Source organism: Pyxicephalus adspersus, chromosome 1 (assembly GCF_032062135.1).
Source record: "Pyxicephalus adspersus chromosome 1, UCB_Pads_2.0, whole genome shotgun sequence".
NCBI lineage: Eukaryota > Metazoa > Chordata > Amphibia > Anura > Pyxicephalidae > Pyxicephalus > Pyxicephalus adspersus.
The window spans coordinates 110,052,115-110,071,927 of NC_092858.1; the positions used below are offsets into that span (position 1 = coordinate 110,052,115).

Below are 19,813 nucleotides of genomic sequence, written 5' to 3' on the forward strand. Positions count from 1 at the left end.
TTCCTGTATCACAAGAACTAGAGCCATTTCAATGAAACTGATGTAATTTCTGAATTCAGCAGACCTGAAATACACTAAATATATTGAAAAATCCTTGGCAAGTGAAAAAAAAAATATTGAGCTGTGTAATAGATTAAAGAGGAGAGAGTTGGGTAAGTGGAATACCATAGAGGTGGATGTTACAGTAATCAAGCTGAGAGACAAGAGCGAGTACAAGGAGTTTGTGATCTCTGGGGACAGATAGGAAAGTGACAGGACCTGGAAATGTTCTGAATATGGGGGTAAATGAGAGGTCAGAATCAAAGGTGAGGCCAAAACATTGTGCCTGAGGGAAGGGATGAATAGCAGTGTTGTTAACAGTTAGAAATGTGTCAAGGGAAGATTTGGAATCTGAGAGGGGGAAAATGATGGGTTCTGTTTTATCAAGGTTGAGTTTCAGAAACCTGTCAGACATCTGTGATGAAATTGCTGACAGGCAGCATAAAACCTTATCCAGGACTGAGGAAGGCAGGCTGTAGGAATAGGCATTGAGTAGTGGAGGTAGTAGATGGGGATAGTAGTATGAGAGGAGAGGAGACTTCATCAAGAGTAACAGGGCTGAGGAAGGTTAGTGGAAGGGGTGGATATGGTTGGAGTAGCACCGTGAGAAGAGACATCATGTCTGATTTTGACATTTTTAAGGTAGGTGGCAATGTTTGGGCAGAGAAGGAATTTGTGAAGGGAGTAGGTTAGGGGTTTAGGAGGGAGTCAATTGTTGAGAAAAGGTTGCGTGGGTTGGAAGCTTGAGAGGAAATGACAGCAGAGAAAAAATTTTGCTTGGCGACAGTGAGTGCAGTGTTAAAGTGTTGTAGTCTGGCTGTCACAATACCTGTCGGTTCCAATAGCAGTCCCTGCTAAACCATCCTGCTGCATCCCGTGCCTGTGTACCCTGTTGGGCTGCCATACGCAGCACTCACTGTTTAGCCTGATTTATCAATAAAATGCGCGTACGCTCAACGCACGTATGTACGCAACGGCCGTCAAGCTCTATTACGGCGAGTCGGGCCAAGTTCTAGTGAACTCGCCTGCCGGTTTCCTGCAAAAATGAGCAAAGATCTCGAATACACCAGTTAAGGCGATTAATTTTCAGCTGCGCGATTCAGGAGGAGATGTTAAACTCAATGGTGAAGTGATACATCTGCTCCCTGTTCTGTGCGCATCTCCAGTCCATTTTACAGGTCAGTTTGAATCTTTAATGCTTGATGTTTTTTTGTGTGCTAATTTTTTATGTTATGCTATTACACAATAGTATGACTGTAAAAAATATGTGAACAAACATTTGTGACCTGATTAAAATTTCATTCTAGTTTGGCTTTAGAGAAATTAAATATTTTAGTAAAGGATTATAGGCAAACATGGTATAATACATGTAATAAGGAACATTTAGTGATTTCACTTGTGTGTGCATGTCAAAATAGATTAAAATTTATATAAATACATATGCATTTTCATTAGTACTATTTTAACCGGATTGGTTTGTGGGAAAGGGGGGGGGGGGGTTAATTAAGTAAGTTTGCTTGGATGGTATGCCTTCATGTGATTTTTTTTAAATCCTCATTATTGTTAGTTTCATCTGTTGCTGCAATGTTTTTGTGCCTCGTTTGTAATGCTAGTTTCTGTTGTTTAGCAATTCTTCAGCAATGTTTTGTAATTTTTTCTACAAGTATTGAGTACAAATGTCTGCATGGTTTCCACTCCAACGTGCTACTTGACCCCCCTCGTTGCCTTTGTCCCATTGTCACATATTGGTATTTGAATGTATTATGTACAAAGTCCTTTTCTGAATAAACTGTCATGATTTTTTTTTTTTTGTTTTTTTTGAAGTCTGACATTTGCACTCATGTTGATTTACTGCCACACAACTCCTCTGTTCATTAGTGGTAGTGTTATAGGTTTGTTGTCATTGTGCTGTGCTGCCTGATCTTAGCACTATTGTATACAAACACACTTCCACTTGCTGTTCAAACTGATTGTCAATTAGCTGTCCAGCTGAGTCGAGTACTCATTCTAACACACCTGATGGTAATGGAAGGAGGTCCAGGTTGCCAAGCACAACATCAAACCACATTGTTTGCCAAGCTCACAAGCAGGGTCAGGCACTCTTGGAAATGAGCATATGTGGTTTTGTTGCCTAACTTAATGCTCATTAAATACTGGAGTGTATGCAGTATTTTAGGTGTTCACACAAAACAAATAGTACTAGTTTATCAAACTTCCAGGGCCAACTCCACCTTGTGCCAAACATTTTCTTGCTTTTCCATCACTTCAGGATGTTTCTGAAGGTTTGAATGGCATTTTAGATATTTGCCCACTATATATATTGACTTACTCACCTCAGCTTGGTAGTGGAAGCACATAAATGTGGATTGCTTCTTTTAAAGAAAGGCAATATCCTCCATGAATGTTGCTTGTGGCCAAGCCCATGACAGCAGAAATCATAGGAACAAATAAGGCAATCTTTTCAATTTGAAGCATGTGGTCCAAAAAGCCCTCTTTGCCTGTTTCTTCCTATATATTCTCCTTTTTTATGTATATGTATACACATCTAAATGCATGCATTTTAAACTGTATGTCCTGCGAGATTGGATAGGAGATCACATAACAAACCCCCAAAAAACAAAAAACAACATTTTACAAACAACTTTATTGAAAAGAAACATTTGCTGAAAGGTCACATAAAAAAAAACCAAAAAAAAAAACACACACTAAATTTAAATGACAAAAAAAACAAAATAACAAACAAACCACATGTAAACCCAGACTTCCATATAAAGCTAAAATAGTTCAAAAGTGTCCCAACAAATATTGCACTCAAAAAATACTTACCATACCAATATGCAATTTTTACCTAATCAAGGGTGGAAAACTGGATTAGAAAATATTTATTCAGGACAAAAATTTCAAAGTGGTAATAAAGACAGAATTTTGCAATCAAACAATATGGTCACAAACACAATAACCAAGCATTAACATTGACTTCAAAATTGCAAAATGGACATTAAAACATTCAAAGTTTAAAAAAAAACAGCTATTATGCTAAATGGTAAGCAAAGTTTTAAATGCAGCAACGTAAATTAATTAGGATAACACACAAAACAACAGCCCCTCCAAGAAAAAGGGAAAAAGCAAGTTAGACAGCACCCTTATATATGCTCAAATGTAAGCGCACAGGTGATACAAATTAGCTTGCAATTAGCACTTGCGCAGTCTGTCAAAATTGGCTGTTTGTTTTTTTTTTTGCAGCTGAACATTCAATCATTTATCAATCATTTATTGATATGATCCTTTAGATTTGTACACCAGTAAACAGATATTCAATAAATAAAAAAAATAAAGTTGAGGAGGATTTATTGTTTATAGTATTTTCTATATGTATTGATATATATATAAATATATTTATATATATATATATATATATATCCATAGAAGAAAACAAGAACATGTGTGTGCTTTTGACTTTTTCGGGAAAGTCTAGTCTGACGGCAAAGCCGAAGTTTAGCCTGTGGAAAGTCGCAATATTTACCCCCAGGTATCATGTTTAGACAGGTGCCTATGTAGGGGAGCTGAACTTGGTTAACTCTTGCCTAACAGGAATGAAATAAGTCATTTTAAAATATGCTTATTTCTTAGCTCATATAGATGTTTTTGAAAATTTTGAACATTTGAAACATTTGAAAAGCCGAAACATATGTGTGCCATTAGAAAGAATGTTTAAGTATGTTGAGTTTAATGCCAGTGCCTCGGATTTGGTTGATGAATTGATTTTGGGACGAATATGGGCGCATCAAGCTTCTGATTTGCTTTGAAGAATCAGGCTCCCTGTCTCTGGCTGGCAGAACATGCAGAACTTCCTGTCTTGCTCACACTGACACAGCACACAGAGGAGGAGCTCTCTAAAGGGGCAGAGGCTATTTAGTCTCAGCAGTAATGGAGGCTGGTGCTGTGACTTTGCACCAGCTACCTTCATACCCTGCATTGCTCTCTTGTGATTTCTGACCTGACTTGTGCCTGGAACCTGACCATGTCTGGCTGCCGCATGCCTTGACCTGTGACTGGAATCTGACTTTGTCTGTTTGCCCCCTGTCCTGACTTGTGCCTAGAATCTGACCACGTCTGTCTGCTGTCTACCCTGACCTGTGCCTGGAATCTGACTATGTCTGTCTGCCACCTGCCCTGACTTGTGCCTGGAATCTGACCACGTCTGTCTGCTCCTACCCTGACCTGTGCCTGGAATGTGACCACATCTGTCTGTTGCCTGCCCTGACCCTTGCTTGGCCCCGTATTGCATTTGCCTGCAACCTGTCTCTACACCGAGGCCATTGCAGCCTTTCTCCTTAGATAGGGTGACCCCAAGGCTCGCAACCTGGTGACCCCCAGCAGCAAAGAGCCCAGTGGCCTCCACGCTACTGGCTGGGTGCCTGATAAAGACCTTGTGTCACTTAGACTCTGCACCTTGGGTGATCTCGTGCCTGGGGAGATCCTGATGCTGGCATTGTAGTCCATAAAGTCAGCTCTGAGGCCAGATTTCCTCCACTTGCACTCAGGTACAAGAACAGTCTTTTGTAAATCTTTGGTGTGATTGTTGTGCCAGGGTCGGAGGTTAGCAAGACGGGGTAGCAGAAGGTGGCTGGAGCAACTTTATCCAGAGCCAAAGAAAGAGTGAGATTGAACTTAGTGCCAGTTTATCTGGAGATGTGATTTTAGATTTAGATTTTGGGGGGCTAGGGATGTAAGGCAGTTTCTCAGAATAGGTTTTGGTCAACGTTACGGATGTATCTCTGCCAATAACAACGCCTGGGATGTGGCACAATGGGGCAAGAATTAGATAAGTTAAGGGGGTTAGGTTGTGGTCAGATAGGGGAAATGGTGAGTTGTCAAGGTGGTTGAGGTTGCAGAGTTTGGAAAATATCAGGTACAAAGTATGTCCCAGTAAGCAAAAAAATGAATAAAAAATTTGCAAGCATAGTACATGATAAATAATATAGCTATCAATTGCTGTGGAACTCTTGATTAAATATTCACAACCACAAAAATATACCCAGTCCAGTCAGTAAAACTAAAAACAGGAATATAATTTCCCCTTGAACATTTAAAAATAATAAAGTATGTGTTCTGGCTTTAAAACTAACACATTAACTTAGTAATTTTTTAGGCTGTCATTAAGTTATTTCCAAAACTCCTGTAGTTCTTATACCACACCTACCTTTTTAGTTACACTCCTAATATGTTATAATTTACTGGAGTGTAATTACATTGTACATACTGTGTCTTATTTATTTTTTAATTTATTTATGTATCTGTACCTGCTGAACCTATTTTTGCTGAATAAATTGCTTTTTATTTTATGGTGCATTACCCTTCTTTAAAGGTTAGTTGAGAAGGAAATCAAAATATTTTCTATCATTAGAGTTTTGTGTTGACTTTGTTTTACATTTTTCCATGATGTAACTACTGATAGTAATGTGTACAAAATTACTGGCTAAACTAAAACACAAAATTGTCTTCGTCATGAAGTAACCATTTTTTCTACTCCACAAGTAATCTGTACTTTTTTAGTGGTTACATTTTAAAAAACTATGTACAAAATATGATATATATTTTATAATGATCAAGATATATCTAAATGTATTTTTCATCACAATATAGGTTCAAGAAAATCTACAGCCTCTGCCCACTCATGGGTAAGTTTTCAAAAATAAAAGTTAAAGTCCTAAATTCTTGTTAATTGGCCAAAAAGAGCCTCTTCATGACAGGATGTTCCATCCTTTGAAACTTCTTAAACACTATACACTCTATTCTTATTATCTTTATTAAGCATCATTTATTCCATTATCCCAGCCTGTGTATAATAATGCCCAAGGCATTGCCACCTTCTTTAGAGATAAAATTGATAAAATCAGACATGATGTCTCTGCTCACTGTGCCACTCCAACCATATCCACCCCTTCCAACAGTATGTCATCCCAGGCCTCCCTCAGCCCTGTTACTATGGATGACGTCTCCTCTTTTCTCCCATCATTTCCATCTACTACCTGTCCGCTTAACCCAATTCCCTCTTATCTACTCATTCCTCCACCCTGGCCTCCACCCTAACCGAACTGTTCAACCTCTCTACTGGTATCTACCCCCCCCCCGCTTTCAAACATGCCATGATTCACCCTATTCTGAAAAAACCTTCACTAGACTCCTTCTCCCATATGTTTCCAAACTTCTTGAGCGCCTTATCTACAAAAGACTCACCGATTACCTGAGCTCCAACTCTCTCCTTGACCCTCTACAGCCCTTTCAGTGGCCAATGACCTCATCAGAGCTAAGTCTCAAGGCAACTTTTACCTCCTCTTTGATCTTTCCTCTGCTTTTCAAATCATGCGCTTCATTGGTATCAGTGACACTGCTCTCCCTTGGTTTGCTTCCTATCTGTCTGACCGCTTCTTTCAAGTTTCTTTCAATGGTAATTCTTCCTTTACAAACTCTCCTCCCTGTTGGTGTTCCCCAAGGGACAGTCTTTGGACCAGTTCTCTTTTCTCTGTACACCTCCTCTCTTGGTAGTCTCATATTCTCTTTTGGCTTACAGTACCATCTGTATGCTGATGACACTCAAACCTACCTGTCAACGCCTGACTTGTCTCGTTCAGTCCTGGATGAGGTCTCTGCTGCCTGTCAGCCATTTCATCATGGATCTCTGACCAATTCCTGAAACTCAACCTGAATAAAACAGAACTCATTATCTTCCCCCCTCAAATTCCAGTTCGCCCCCTGACATATTCCTAACTGTTAACAACACTGTTATTCACCCCTCCCCTCAGGCACGTTGTCTTAGCGTCACCTTTGATTCTGCCCTCTCATTTACCCCCCATATTCATAACATTTCCAGGTCCTGTCACTTTCACTTACGCACCATCTCCAAAATCCGCCCCTACCTGTCCCCAGAGACCACCAAACTCCTTGTACATGCTCCTATCATCTCTCGTCTGGACTACTGTAACATCCTCCTCTCTGGTAGTCCACTAACCTGTCTTTCTCCTCTACAATCTATTATAAACGCTGCAGCCGGACTCCATTCTTGCCACCACTCCTCTTCTGCTGCATCTCTTTGCAGTACTCTTCACTGGCTTCCATTTCACCTTAGAATCAAATTCAAGCTCCTGTGCTTTGCCTTCAAATCCTTACACAGCTCTTGTCCCACGTACCTTTTTGACCTGGTAAAAAAATACTCATCCAGATGCTCTCCCAGCTCCGCTGATAACCTACAACTGACTTCCTCACTCATAACCTCATCACACACATGGCTCCAAGACTTTTCTAGGGCTGCCCCAACTCTCTGGAATGGTCTTCCTTGTCCTATTCGGCTTGTCCCTCCTTTTTGCTCATTTAAAAGAGCATTAAAAACCCATTTTTTCAAACTTGCCTACCTATCTTCTTCTGTCTTCTGTAACCGTCACTACTTCCCACCTCTACATATCTCCCCTCCTATTATGTGTTAATTCCTCCACCTCCTAGATTCTAAGCTCTTTGGGGCAGGGTCCTCTCCTCCTGTGTAACTGTCTGTATTCCTTTGTTTATAATTCAGGAAAGAAAGAGGAAAAGAAGACCGAAGGCTCTTTTTAAAGGCACCTGATAACGTGATCAATAAAACATAACAATTTTATTAATGGCCTTAAATCATTAAAAACATACATAATTAATATTTGCTTGTTCAAAAGTAATAAAGATAATTAGTAAGAAGTTATATCTACTTGCAAAATCCTGAATATTAATGGAGTTTGACAGAGGTTCTTAAGTAGGTTTCTTTACCAACACGGATTTGTGGCTTTATTTCCAATAGTTCTTCATAACTTTTATCCTCTTTTTTTGGTTTTAAACAACCAATATTTGCTGTACCTCATACCGCAAATAATTTGTAGATCTATTGATCTTTGGACATCATCAAACCATCAGTACATACTTCTATGCCTTTGATAACTGTAAGTTCCTCTCCTATCTTGATCCTCCTTATCTTATTTCTAAGCATCCCTTGGAATATATGTGATTGTCCTACAATCCCTAGTAACCTATCCTTGCAACAATATGTATTCTTACCAATCATGTTCCTTGACAGGTGCTTTTGATTTAGCCTGTTCGTTTCTAAACACAACAACCCAGTAACCCACTTCAATCAATTAGTTCGATATCCCAAAGGTCATCCACGTAAGTACTAGTAATATTTTGCCATCTTAAAATTTTATCTTTTTCAAACATGTCACGAGTTCCCCCTTAGCTTCATTGGTTTCATTAGTTTCATTAATTTTCCTAACAGTGAAGTGTACTTTGAATTACATGATATATTTAAATAATCCTGACATTCATTGGTTAGATTATTTAACATTATTTATAAAAAATATTTATATTCATTGTGTATGTATATATACTTTCTAACTCGATTAATATATAATTTCCTGTAGTCCCTGTGTGTGGTTTTAAAAAATCCCCTTATGAAGCCCTCTGCAGACGAAATGCGTAACTTCTTGCTGATTGTTTTTTACTTTTGAACAAGCAAATATTATTTATGTATGTTTTAATGATTTAGGATTATTAATAAAATTGTTATGTTTTAATATTTTATCTTATCATGTGTCTTTAAAAAAAGCCCTGTGTCTTCTTCTCCTCTTTCTTTCGTGAATCATGAATATTAGGGATGAGCGAGAATGTCTCTGGCATTGATCATTGATCAGCACAGCATTTTTTTAAATTCGATCTCGTTTGGCGAATTTACACTGGCCGTTCTTGCTTACAATTTCAGTAAGCAATTTTAAAAACTCGCTCGCTCATCCCTAATGAATATACCCAAGGCTTGGCACTTATTGAATCCCCCTAGAGACTGTTCTGAAAACATAGATATCCCTAGTGCACCACTTTTCACTTTATCATTATCTGTATTTGTCTGTTATTTGCAACCCCTATTTTATGTACAGCGCTGCGTAATATGTTGCCGCTATATAGATAAAACATACAAACTTGCATTTTAATGCATATATTGCAAGGGGGTCAAATATTATAACAAAGAAATTCACAAATGAATTTCACAGTCATACATGTACAATGTCCTTTTAGTCTCATTTTCAAAGCATGTCTTTAAGAATTTGTAACTATTTTCAAAGTTGAACTATAGTAACAAAATGATTTACAATTACAACACATGCCCAAATAGTTCATAGCCACATGATGGTGGCAGGCCTCTTGATGGATCCAGGTGAACAGAATTCATACTTGTATACAGCCCTTATTTCATTTTCCTTATTTTAAATATCATGGCTGATATTATTCTTTTTACACCTCCTAACCTAAAGGAATGAGTATAGTGAGTAGATGTAATCAAATTATTTCATTATTTGCATTCCTTTTTTCTATTATTGTCATTTAGAATCATTCACATTTGTATTATAATATAAAAACAATGTTTGCTTGATCACATGCAAGATGTTTGCATGATGCATAATAGTTTCTATTTTCTTTATTAGCTTTCTTGCATCAATCATATTAATCACTTTAAATCTTAAGAATACTCTTGATTATCCTCATGCAAAAAAGAAATACAATTATTCTAACATTATATAATATATATATTTTTAAATTTATATCATATGTATATAATCTGGAGTCTGCTCTTATTTTCTTCACAACTGCAATCATTAATATTTTTATACCAAATCATTTAAAAACAGTATTTAGGTATTTATCACTATTCTCTCATTTGTGGTTTTGTACTTGATTAAATATGAGCTGGTTTAATTGAGGATATTTAATATTTGAATAAATTATATTTTTATGAAATATTTAAAAGAAGTGATTTCATTAAAAACGTGCCCTAAAAGTACACATTAGGAAACGTAAATAAACAGTAAACAGTTACAAAATATGATGAAATGAGGATTCAGGAAAGGGAAAGTGGAACGCTTACAACCGGAGTGTGTATTGGAGGTCCATTAAAGCGTACCTTAACTTAGAATTTTCACTTCACATAAGGTAGAGGTTATGTAAGGTATGTAAGGTAAAAATTCTGTTTGTGTTTTTTTTAAGTGCAACCCCCTTTTTTTAAAAAAAAAAAAGGTTGCAGCACCATCCCCTTAACAAATGGGAGCACAGAGCCTCCCAGGAGACCTACGTCATGCATACCAGGAGGCTCTTGGCTGCTCCGAAGATGGAATGCCAGGATAACACGGGACACGATGGAAGAACCCCACGGACAGATCGGCAGCTTTGCGGGATTAAAGGTAAGTGTATTTTTTTTGTTTTGGTTGGTTTTTGGATTTTCTTCCTCCCTGAGGTGAAGTATACCAGTAGGTCATTTGAAAGGTTTGGATCATTTTCTGTTTGGTAGGAGTGGGAAGGGCATCAAGAAAGACCTCCCCCACTTCAAAGAATTGAAATTTAACTCTAGGTTTCATTAAAAGCTCCATCTAATCTATTTGAAACACATACATTATTTTTTAAAGAATTACCCCTGGGAGGGAGGATCTGGGTTAATCTTTCTTAGCAACCAGAGAAACAATATTCAAAAGTTTTCTACCTTTCATTTAATGGGAACCCTGTAAATTTATGGTACTAACGTTGGCCCATTCCAGAGAGAGGGGCACATAATTTAGTAGATAAGTCATCATATACCATAGGATTGTTTATCATTGAGCAGTCCCCAAAGTCTGAATTTGGTCCGCGTCCTGTGGGTCAGGCCCAAATGCAATGCTCTATGCGGTGAAATGTAAGTTCCATGAAAAATACTTTAAAATAATTTCCCTATACATTGCTGCAGGAATGGATGACCATGCTCTGGTAAAATCAGACAAAATTCTTTAGAAAATATCTGGTCCATTTGGCTAAGCCTGTCTGTTGAGTTGCATAGCCCAAGAAAGTCTAAAGTCCAAAATAGACCTAAAATAGAAGATTTCCTGACTGACTGGGTTAGGAGTAGAAGGGCTGCAAGGGAATCCTCTTGTTCTCGATCCCCAGGCACTATAGGTTAAATAACCTTTACTGCCCTGGGATCGAAGTGGAACTGCAGATGAACTCTCAATAGGATGCTATGGGATTTGCTAAGTATTATGAGAAGTAAACAATATTACAAATTATATATGTTGTTGCCAAAAAAACCCTTCTTTTTGCGTTTTTTTTATAATTGACTATGTCCAGGGTTGGCAAATAGGCCCATTTTTAGGGCCTGTATACACATTTATTTCCACCAGATAAAAAATGCTAATACTTTAGTTTCATTTATATAAAAAGGTGGCGAACCCTTCTAAAAAAGAAAGAAAAAATGTTTGTTTTTTTTATTTTGCTGCGTCAGTGTATCCTCCTGGTATACATACAATCATGGCCAAAAACATTGGCACCCTTGCATTTATGTCATAAAAATGCAGCAATTCTCCCAGAAAATTGTTGCAAATACAAATGCTTAGGTATTTCTTTTTTTGGCAATGGAAGAACACAAAAAAGCAGAGAAAAAAATCATTCCACACAAATAGTGTCAAAAATGGCCTGGGCAATTTTATTGGCCCCCTTTACTTAATACTTTGCATGCTAATATAAAATCTGATGACTACCAAAGAATTCTGGAGCACAATGTTGAGCAATTACAAATGGTCAGCTGGAGGTCATGGGTCTCACAGCAGGACAATAACCCAAAGCATACTTTAAAAAGCACCCGGAAATTGTTTAAGACAAAGCACTGAAGTTCTGAAGTGGCCAGCAATGAGTCCAGATCTAAAACCCATAAACTGGAGAGATCTAAAAACATCAGTTGGGAAAAGGAACCCTTCAAATTTGAGAGACCAGGAGCAGCTGGCAAAGGAAGAGTGGTCCAAAATTCCAGTAGAGAGATGTAAAAGAATTACTGATTGTTAAAGAAAGCGATAAACATCAGTTGTTTCTTCCAAAGTGTTCTATCTGGTATTAGGTTGAGGGTGCCAGTAATTTTGTTCAAGCCATTTTTGGCATGTGAGGAATGTCTCTGATTTTTTGTTTGTTTTTCTTCGCTTTTTTGTGTTCTGCCGATGCCAACAATAGAAATAAACATGACAATACAAATGCATTTGTAATTGCAACAATTTTCGGGAAGAAGTGTTGCATTTTCTGAAATAAATGCAAGGGTGCCAATATTTTTTCCCATGAGAATTTTTCCCATGGGATCAATTGGACCAGGATCACGGATGGATCGACAGCTTTGTCTTTTTTTTTTTTTTTTTGTAAAAGACCGTTACACTTTAAATGATTTGTCTCAGAATATAATTTTAATATGAAGTGTCCCAAAATACAGTAATAAAATGTGATAAAAAAACTGATAAAATGTAAAATCACTCTGGCTATATTTTCTGTCAATTTTATTAAGGCCATAATTTATTTATATACAGAAATTTACAAGAAGTACCAATAATAGTTCTTTATGACTTCGAAGCCAGGAACGACCGTGAACTGTCAGTAAGAAAAGAAGACAGAGTAAAGGTAATATTCATTTTTTGTTTTGAAGAATTACTAAATAGTTAGAATTAATATTTATAATATTATTCATAAATAACAATATGAAGCAGTGTTAGAGCCTAATGTACCCTAACTATCCCACCCCCTTTTCCCAGTAGTGCATTTCATTAACACAAAATTGCAGCATTGCATTTGACATATGTTGGTGAATTAGGCCACCATTAAGTTTTAACCTCAGCATCCTGAAGTGTAACATGTTGAAGCACACCACTATAAAAGCATGTTACTTTTTTTCGTAATATGGTGCGTTGTGCTGCCATTTAAATATACAAGGAATGTTTTATTTTCCATTTTAAGCATAGCTTAATAGCTCCGAACCCAAAATGCAACCCCATTCTTCTTAAGGCCCCAAAAGACCAGCTTTACAAACAACAAGAACATTGCATAAGAATTTGCATTCTAGGTTTTGTCAGAAAAATGGGGAAAAAATAAATTTTTGTTTTCTTTATAACTATTTTAATATTTCATGGTAAACTTATGCAGAGGGAAGTTTATTCCTATTTAAATATATCTGTGTTTTCTGATGTTCAACCTATAAATACAGGGGTCCATGCATGCTGCAGATGGATGTGCTTTGATTCAACTCCACACTACCTGAGTGATACCAACACCTGCAATTACAGACACCTTGGCTTCTTACTGGTACAAACTCAGGTGGTTAATCTACATTTCACACCACCACATGATAATTGGTCTTACTTCCAGACACTGACCCAGATTGTCTACAGGCAGACAAGACCCTCCTCCAGTGCACCTGCTGAACATCCAGTCGAGACCCAGTCTTCTGGGCTTCACTTGCCACCCCCAGAGTGGGTTTCTGGAGATCCCAAGACCTGTCATGGCTTCATCAACTAGTGCAACATCCATTTTAAGCTACAAAAATTTCCCCTCTGACCGGGCTAAAGTGACATACTTAATCTCCTTATTTTCTGGGGAGGCATTGGCCTGGGTGTCCGGGCTCTAGGAAAGAAAGGATCCTGTGACTAATAGCATTGAGACCTTCCTGGCCCTCTTCAAAGGGATCTTTGATGAACCAACTTGCGCCTCCTCAGTAGCCAGCGCACTCCTTTGCCCAATCTAGATAGCCAGGGAGATCAGGTCATCCAAAGAGGGGGGAATCTCTTGACCAGCCAACTCATCTTTGATGCGGTCTGACAAGCCCTGGCAGAAGGTAGTGCCGAGTGCTTAATTGTTTCAGGTGAGCTCAGCTGCCAAGGTTTGAAATTTTACTTAAGTACTATCCTGCAGTAAGTGACCCTTGACCTGTTATACATCTGCGTCTAATTTCTACTGATATCTCTACCTACAAATCTCCAGCAGGTGGCACCACACCCCCTCTTTCTCCCACTCGGACTCAAACATCAAAGTCCTCCAAGTCAAGGGGAAAGAGCTCTTGAATCCTCATCTAAATTGCCTGATGCCTGGATTCTGCTTGCCCGTGGAACTGTTATCATATCTTTTTATTTCTCTTTCTTATTTAGATCTAAGACCACAAATTTTTCACTTGGGGAGACAAACCAAATTCACTCTTAGATAACAGACTCCACCCCAAAAATAGGCTATCGACCCCCCCAAAACTAAAACCCAGAGATTGCAAACTTTCTAAAAACCAAGCCTTCGTCCTAGAAGCCTTCCATAAGTTCTATACCAACCTTATTGCGCCCCCCACACAAACTCCTAGAGCTAAGGTGGAAGAGTATCTATCAAGGATACCCCTACCCACACTACAGAAAGCACATATCAAGACCCTAAAAAAAGAATTCTTGGTAACCAGAAGTTCTTAGGGCTTTTAAAAATGTGAAAATTGGTAGTGCCCCTGGCCCGGATGGATATTTTAACAAGTACTACAAAATATTTGGGGAAGTATTGGCCCCTCAGTTAGTTCTCTATTTAAATTATTTGCATGAGGGTAACATGGTCCCCTAGGAGGGAAACAAGACGTTAATTAACATTCTCCCCAAACCAGGTAAAGACCACTTGGAAAAAGCCAGGACAATTTCTTGGATCAATTGCAATCATAAAACATTGACCATATACATAGCAAATCATTTGAATTCTTTCTTGGGCTACTATATCCATCCAGACCAGGTAGGATTCCTAAGGTACAGTCAAGCCCCAGATCAAACTAGGAGGATGATAGATCTCAGCTATCACAGGGAATTGGGATAGGATCTCAAACAGGGAAGTTACTATCCATTGATCTACACAAGGCTTTGATAGTTTTTCCTTGGATTATCTGACAATTTCGCTGGAAAGGATGGGGTTTGGACTGGCGTTTATATGCCTTTTAGCGTTTCTTTACTCCACACCCTCAGTTTCTATTTCTATTAAAGGCTATTCTCCTCCACTGATTCACATTAGAAGAGGCACTAGACAGGGATGCCCGCTATCCCCACTACAATTTTCCCTGGCCACAGAACCCCTGGCACTTTCCATTAGACAAATCCCAGATATTAGAGGGATAAAGAGTGGTCCTAAAGAACATACATTTGGATTATATGCAGAGGATGTCCTCATTTATATTTACTTCCCACTCGTCAATCTCCCAAATCTCTTGAAAAAATGAAATTATTATCAGGGGTGTCAGTTCTGATAGTGAGTAGGAGTAAATCGCTAGCTCTTAATCTCAATCTCCCACAACCTTTGGTTTCCCAACTCAAACAAAGCTTTGAATTTACCTGGCGCCCACATTCTCTTCCATAATTGGGGATACACTTAACACCCACACAAAGGTACCCTGGGGAGAGTCCAGGAAGTCTCTGGCTTTTGGCTAGTCTTCTCTGGAATATCCCTCTATGTGTCTGGCATGAATTCCCATGGAGAGACCTGAATGATCAAAAAGTGGCGTTAATGGAGATTGTAGGGCGGATAAGGAATAGCTTTCGTATATTAAGTGTCATATCCTCAATAAAGCCCTGGTGCAGTATGAACCAAAAATCACTACTCTCTAGATGTGGTCTTTAGGCCAATTCTCTATCCATTTACAGATTGACTTTTCTAAACCTATTGACTCTAACTTGCTTATTAACCATCTGTGGGGTACTGTGTCAAATGCTTTTGCAAGGTCCAAGAACACTATATCAACTGCTATTCCTATATCACTGTCTACCTGTTTACTTACTTCCTCATAAAAAGAGTACATTCGTTTGACAGCTTTGGTCTTTCTTGAAACCATGCTGACTATCACTTATAATAATATTTTCAAGCAGAAACTCCTTTATGTGTTTTTTTTTATCAAACTCTCTAGGACCTTTCCAACTATGGACGTTAAACTAACTGGTCTGTAGTTACCTAGTAATAACTTTTCTCCTTTGCTTTTTGAAGATAGGAACCACATTGGCCTTACGCCAATCCATTGGTACTATGCCAGTGATTAAAGGGTTTCTAAAAATTAGAAATAATTGCTTTGAAATAACTAAGCTCAGCCCTTTGAGGACATGTGGATGTAATCCATTGGGTCCTGGTGCTTTGTCAACCTTAATTTAGCCCAACTGTTTCTCAGTCAAATTACTTTAAGCCTTTGTGACTCATTTAACCTCCCTGGCGGTATTCCTGAGTGTAGCTCAAGGTGAATTTTCCATAACAAAAGCGGTAGAAGAAGAAGACGGGCATCTGTGTAACCTGGCGATGCCCGGACGGCATCGGCATCCCCGGCGTGTGAACTTTGGGACGTGGGGCCTAGGTAAGCAGATGCCGGCTGGTCATCTACTCGTGAGTGTATGGCTGGAGGGCAGGACCGTTCGGCTGGGAGGCGGGAAATTTAAAATACTAAGTATTTTTAAATGTACCGCTTTTACATTTAAAAATAATTATTATTCATACCGCCAGGGAGGTTAAGGCTGGAACATTGCTATTATAAATTTGGACTTGAGCTCTGCAATTTTTCTTTGTGTACAGAGAGCTAAAAAAAAGTGTATAGTAAATCCCTATAATAATAATACTAAAAGAAATTTTGGGCCTTTCCCTTCTGTCTGCAATCTGTCTTTCATTTTGAAGTTTTGCACATTTTACATCTTTTGTTATATTCTTTAAAGTTTGCTAATGATGAAGGTGATCCTTCATTTTTATATTTTTTGGAATGCCCTTTTCTTGTTCCTAATGGCTTTTTAAGATTAGCTGTGAGCCACATAGATTTAAATTTTAGCCTCTTTATACCCATTGGAATATATTTTTCACTGTGCTTGCGTACTTGAAACATTCTCATTTCTGTTCTGTGTTCTTTGAGAACAATATTGTCTCTCAGTCCAAGTCAAAGAGCCACCCTTTATAATGGAAAATTTGCTCTCTTAAAAGTAAATGTTTTTATCTTTCCAGTTTTTGCTTCCTGTTTACAGCTTACATCAAATGAAATCATGGTATAGTCACTGCTACCCAGATTCGCTTTTAAATGCACATTTGTTATAAGCTCTGAATTGTTATAAAGAACTAGGTCCAGCAGAGTATAATTTCTAGTTCAGGCTTCCATAAACTGTTCCATAAATTTATCTTGTATTAAATTCATAAATTTCCTCCCTTTTGCTGTTCCTGTAGTGCCGTTACTCCAGTAAATGACAGGGTAGTTGAAATTTCCCATGAATAAAAAATTCCAGTTTTGCTGCTTCTTCTATCTGTGCTAGTAGTTGATTCTCAAATTCTTCCGTAGCACTGGGTGCCTATTACAAACGCCAAAAATTAATTGTGTATTGTGCATCCCCACATTCAACTCCACCCATAATGTCTCAACCTCATCACATGTTCCATCAACAATTTCTTCTTTCACATTCACTTTCATGATCACTTCTCACATACAGACAGGCACTACCACCTTTTCTTTTGACTCTGTATTTACGAAAGAGAGTATAGCCAGGAATATTGACAGCCCAGTCATGTGAAGAACAAAGCCAGGATTCAGCAATACCAACTAAGTCATAATGCTCTTCATTCATTAAGGCTTCCAACTCACCTATTCTGTTTGCCAGACTTCTAGCATTGGTGAACAGGCTCTTTAAATCATTTTGCAGTTACCTGCAAGACCTTTTGTTTTTCAGTACAAGTTCACTGTGCAATCCAATGTTTCTGTGTAACATGGAAATCTCCCTATATTTATCCATAACCCTCCCCTCAACTATCCCCAATACACCCTCCACTAGTAACCCCTGTTGCCTAATTCAGTGTTTCCCCCATCCAGCTCCTGTGTTAACCTCTTGTTGCCCAGTCTGCTGTTCCCAGCCTATTCCCTTGTGCTGTTCCAGTGTTTCTCTTTGTGGATATTCCTGTGTAACCTGTGCCTCTTGTTGGTTCCAGTGTCTCATGTGTTTCCCGTGTCTGCAGTTGCCCTTGTGTCACTGGTGTCTATTTCCTGGATCCCTGGTATTTGATCCCTGACTTGTGATCTGACATTTTTTGCTTACTGCCTGCCTTTACCGTGGCCTTCCTTGACAATTCTTATGCTTAGTGATTTGGTACTGTGTATCCGCCTGTCCACCCTGTTGTGCCCAAGAACGGCAACCTGGCAGTAACCAGCCGCACAACATCCTCACCACTAGAGCCTCTGGAGCAGACCTGGTTACAGCTTAGACTCTGCACCTTGGCCCTTCTCAATGCTCACTACACCCTTGTGCAAGCCTTAGGGCTCCCTAGTGGCCCTATTTTCCCAAGCGTGACAAGAAAATTTTCTTTCCTAAAATTATATATTTTTATCTTTCCTGTTTTTGCTTTTACAACGTACAATAAATGAAAATAAATTATGGTCGTTGCTACCCAGAATTTCTTTTATGTGCACATTTGTTATACTCTCTGCATTTTAGAAAAAAAAAGGTCCAGCAGAGTATCATTTTTAGGTGGGGATTCTATAAACTGTACCATAATCTACCATGATCCTGTATAAATTTCATAAATTTCCACCTTTTTGCTGTACCTGTGGTGCCATTACTACAGTCAATGTCAGGGTAGTTGAAATCTCCTATTACTGCAACTGTGCCAGACTTTGCAGCTCTTTCAATCTGTGCTGGTAGTTGATTTTCTATTTCTTCTTTAACACTTGGGGGCCTATAGCAGACTCCTTTAATTAATTGTGTATGCACTTCATTTGCAACTCCACCCATGTCTCAATCTTATCAGATGCTCAATCAACAATTTCTTCTTTCACATGGATCATGGATCGCTTTTCCAATATATCCCATTTTGTACCCCTTTCTGCTTTACCATCAGCAGCTGCATTGGTGCCAATTTAAATTTGTGAAATGTTTAGGCTTCATGGTATGCCCACGCATGTTGTATCTGATTGTGAGATTCAATTTACCTCTAACTTTTGGAAAGGCTTTCAGTCTATCACCCTCGGACTGATGGGCAGACAGAAAGAGTTAATCAGGCCTCGGAGCAATATCTTTGAACCCTTGTATCTGCCCACCATGACAACTGGGTAGCTCGGCTACCATGAGCAGAGTTTGCCAATACCAACCATGTCAGCTCCAGCACCAAAGAATCCCTATTCTTCATTGTCAATGGCAAACATCCTCGCCTACATTGTCCTATACCCTGCTCTGCTGAAGTACCTTCACTCAGTGCCCTGCAGACAGACATTAATACTATCTGGTCTTCTACCTGTGAGCATCTGAAACACCCAGCTCTCAGACACAAGAAATTTGCAGATTGACTTCGCCAAAAAAGTACCTCCTTTGCAACCTGGGGATAAAATTTGGCTCCCCACAATGAACATCTGTTGCAAAGTCCCTTCTCTGAAGTTTGCTCCTCCCTTTATTGAACCTTATGTCATTTCAGCTATGGTTAATCCTATTTGTTATAAGCTACACCTTCCTAAACATCCAACTCTTTCCATCTTTGCTAAAACCATTAGTCCTGATTTTTTTTCTTGTCCCTCACCTTTAGCTACTCCTGCTTCCAATTCTCCTCAGGAGTATAAAGTCCATCAAATTCTGGATTCCAAAATTTCTCGCAAGAAGGTAATGTACCATATTGACTAGAAAGGTTTTGGTCCAGAGGAGAAATCAGCTCCCCTTCTTGCCAAGAAGTTCCATCTGTGCTTTCCTCTTAAACCTGGACCTCGCACGTGGGGAGCCCTGATGGCCCCGTAAAGGGGAGTAATGTCACAGTTACATCTTCCTTGCTAAAGTGCAGGTGCCTCTCTCCTGCACATGTGGGCAGTTCTGAGCCCGGGTGCGGCTGCTCTTTCAGATTTAATCAGTATCACCCCTCTAGCCGGCCAGTCAAGATATAGCCTCCTAATCGCCTTTGGCTATTTAGCTAGCTCACACACAGCACTCTGTGT

General features: G+C 38.8%; 1 protein-coding gene across 2 annotated transcripts in view; it reads left to right on the plus strand.

Moving 5' to 3' along the window:
- EPS8L3 (EPS8 signaling adaptor L3) overlaps positions 1 to 19,813 on the plus strand; it is a 254,614-nt gene that overhangs the window by 207,640 nt on the left and 27,161 nt on the right. For both annotated transcript variants that reach the window (XM_072423530.1, XM_072423540.1), the window contains exons 15-16: positions 5,686 to 5,720; positions 12,420 to 12,510. In XM_072423530.1, the coding sequence (XP_072279631.1) occupies positions 5,686 to 5,720; positions 12,420 to 12,510 (126 nt within the window). The remainder of the gene's footprint in view (positions 1 to 5,685; positions 5,721 to 12,419; positions 12,511 to 19,813) is intronic.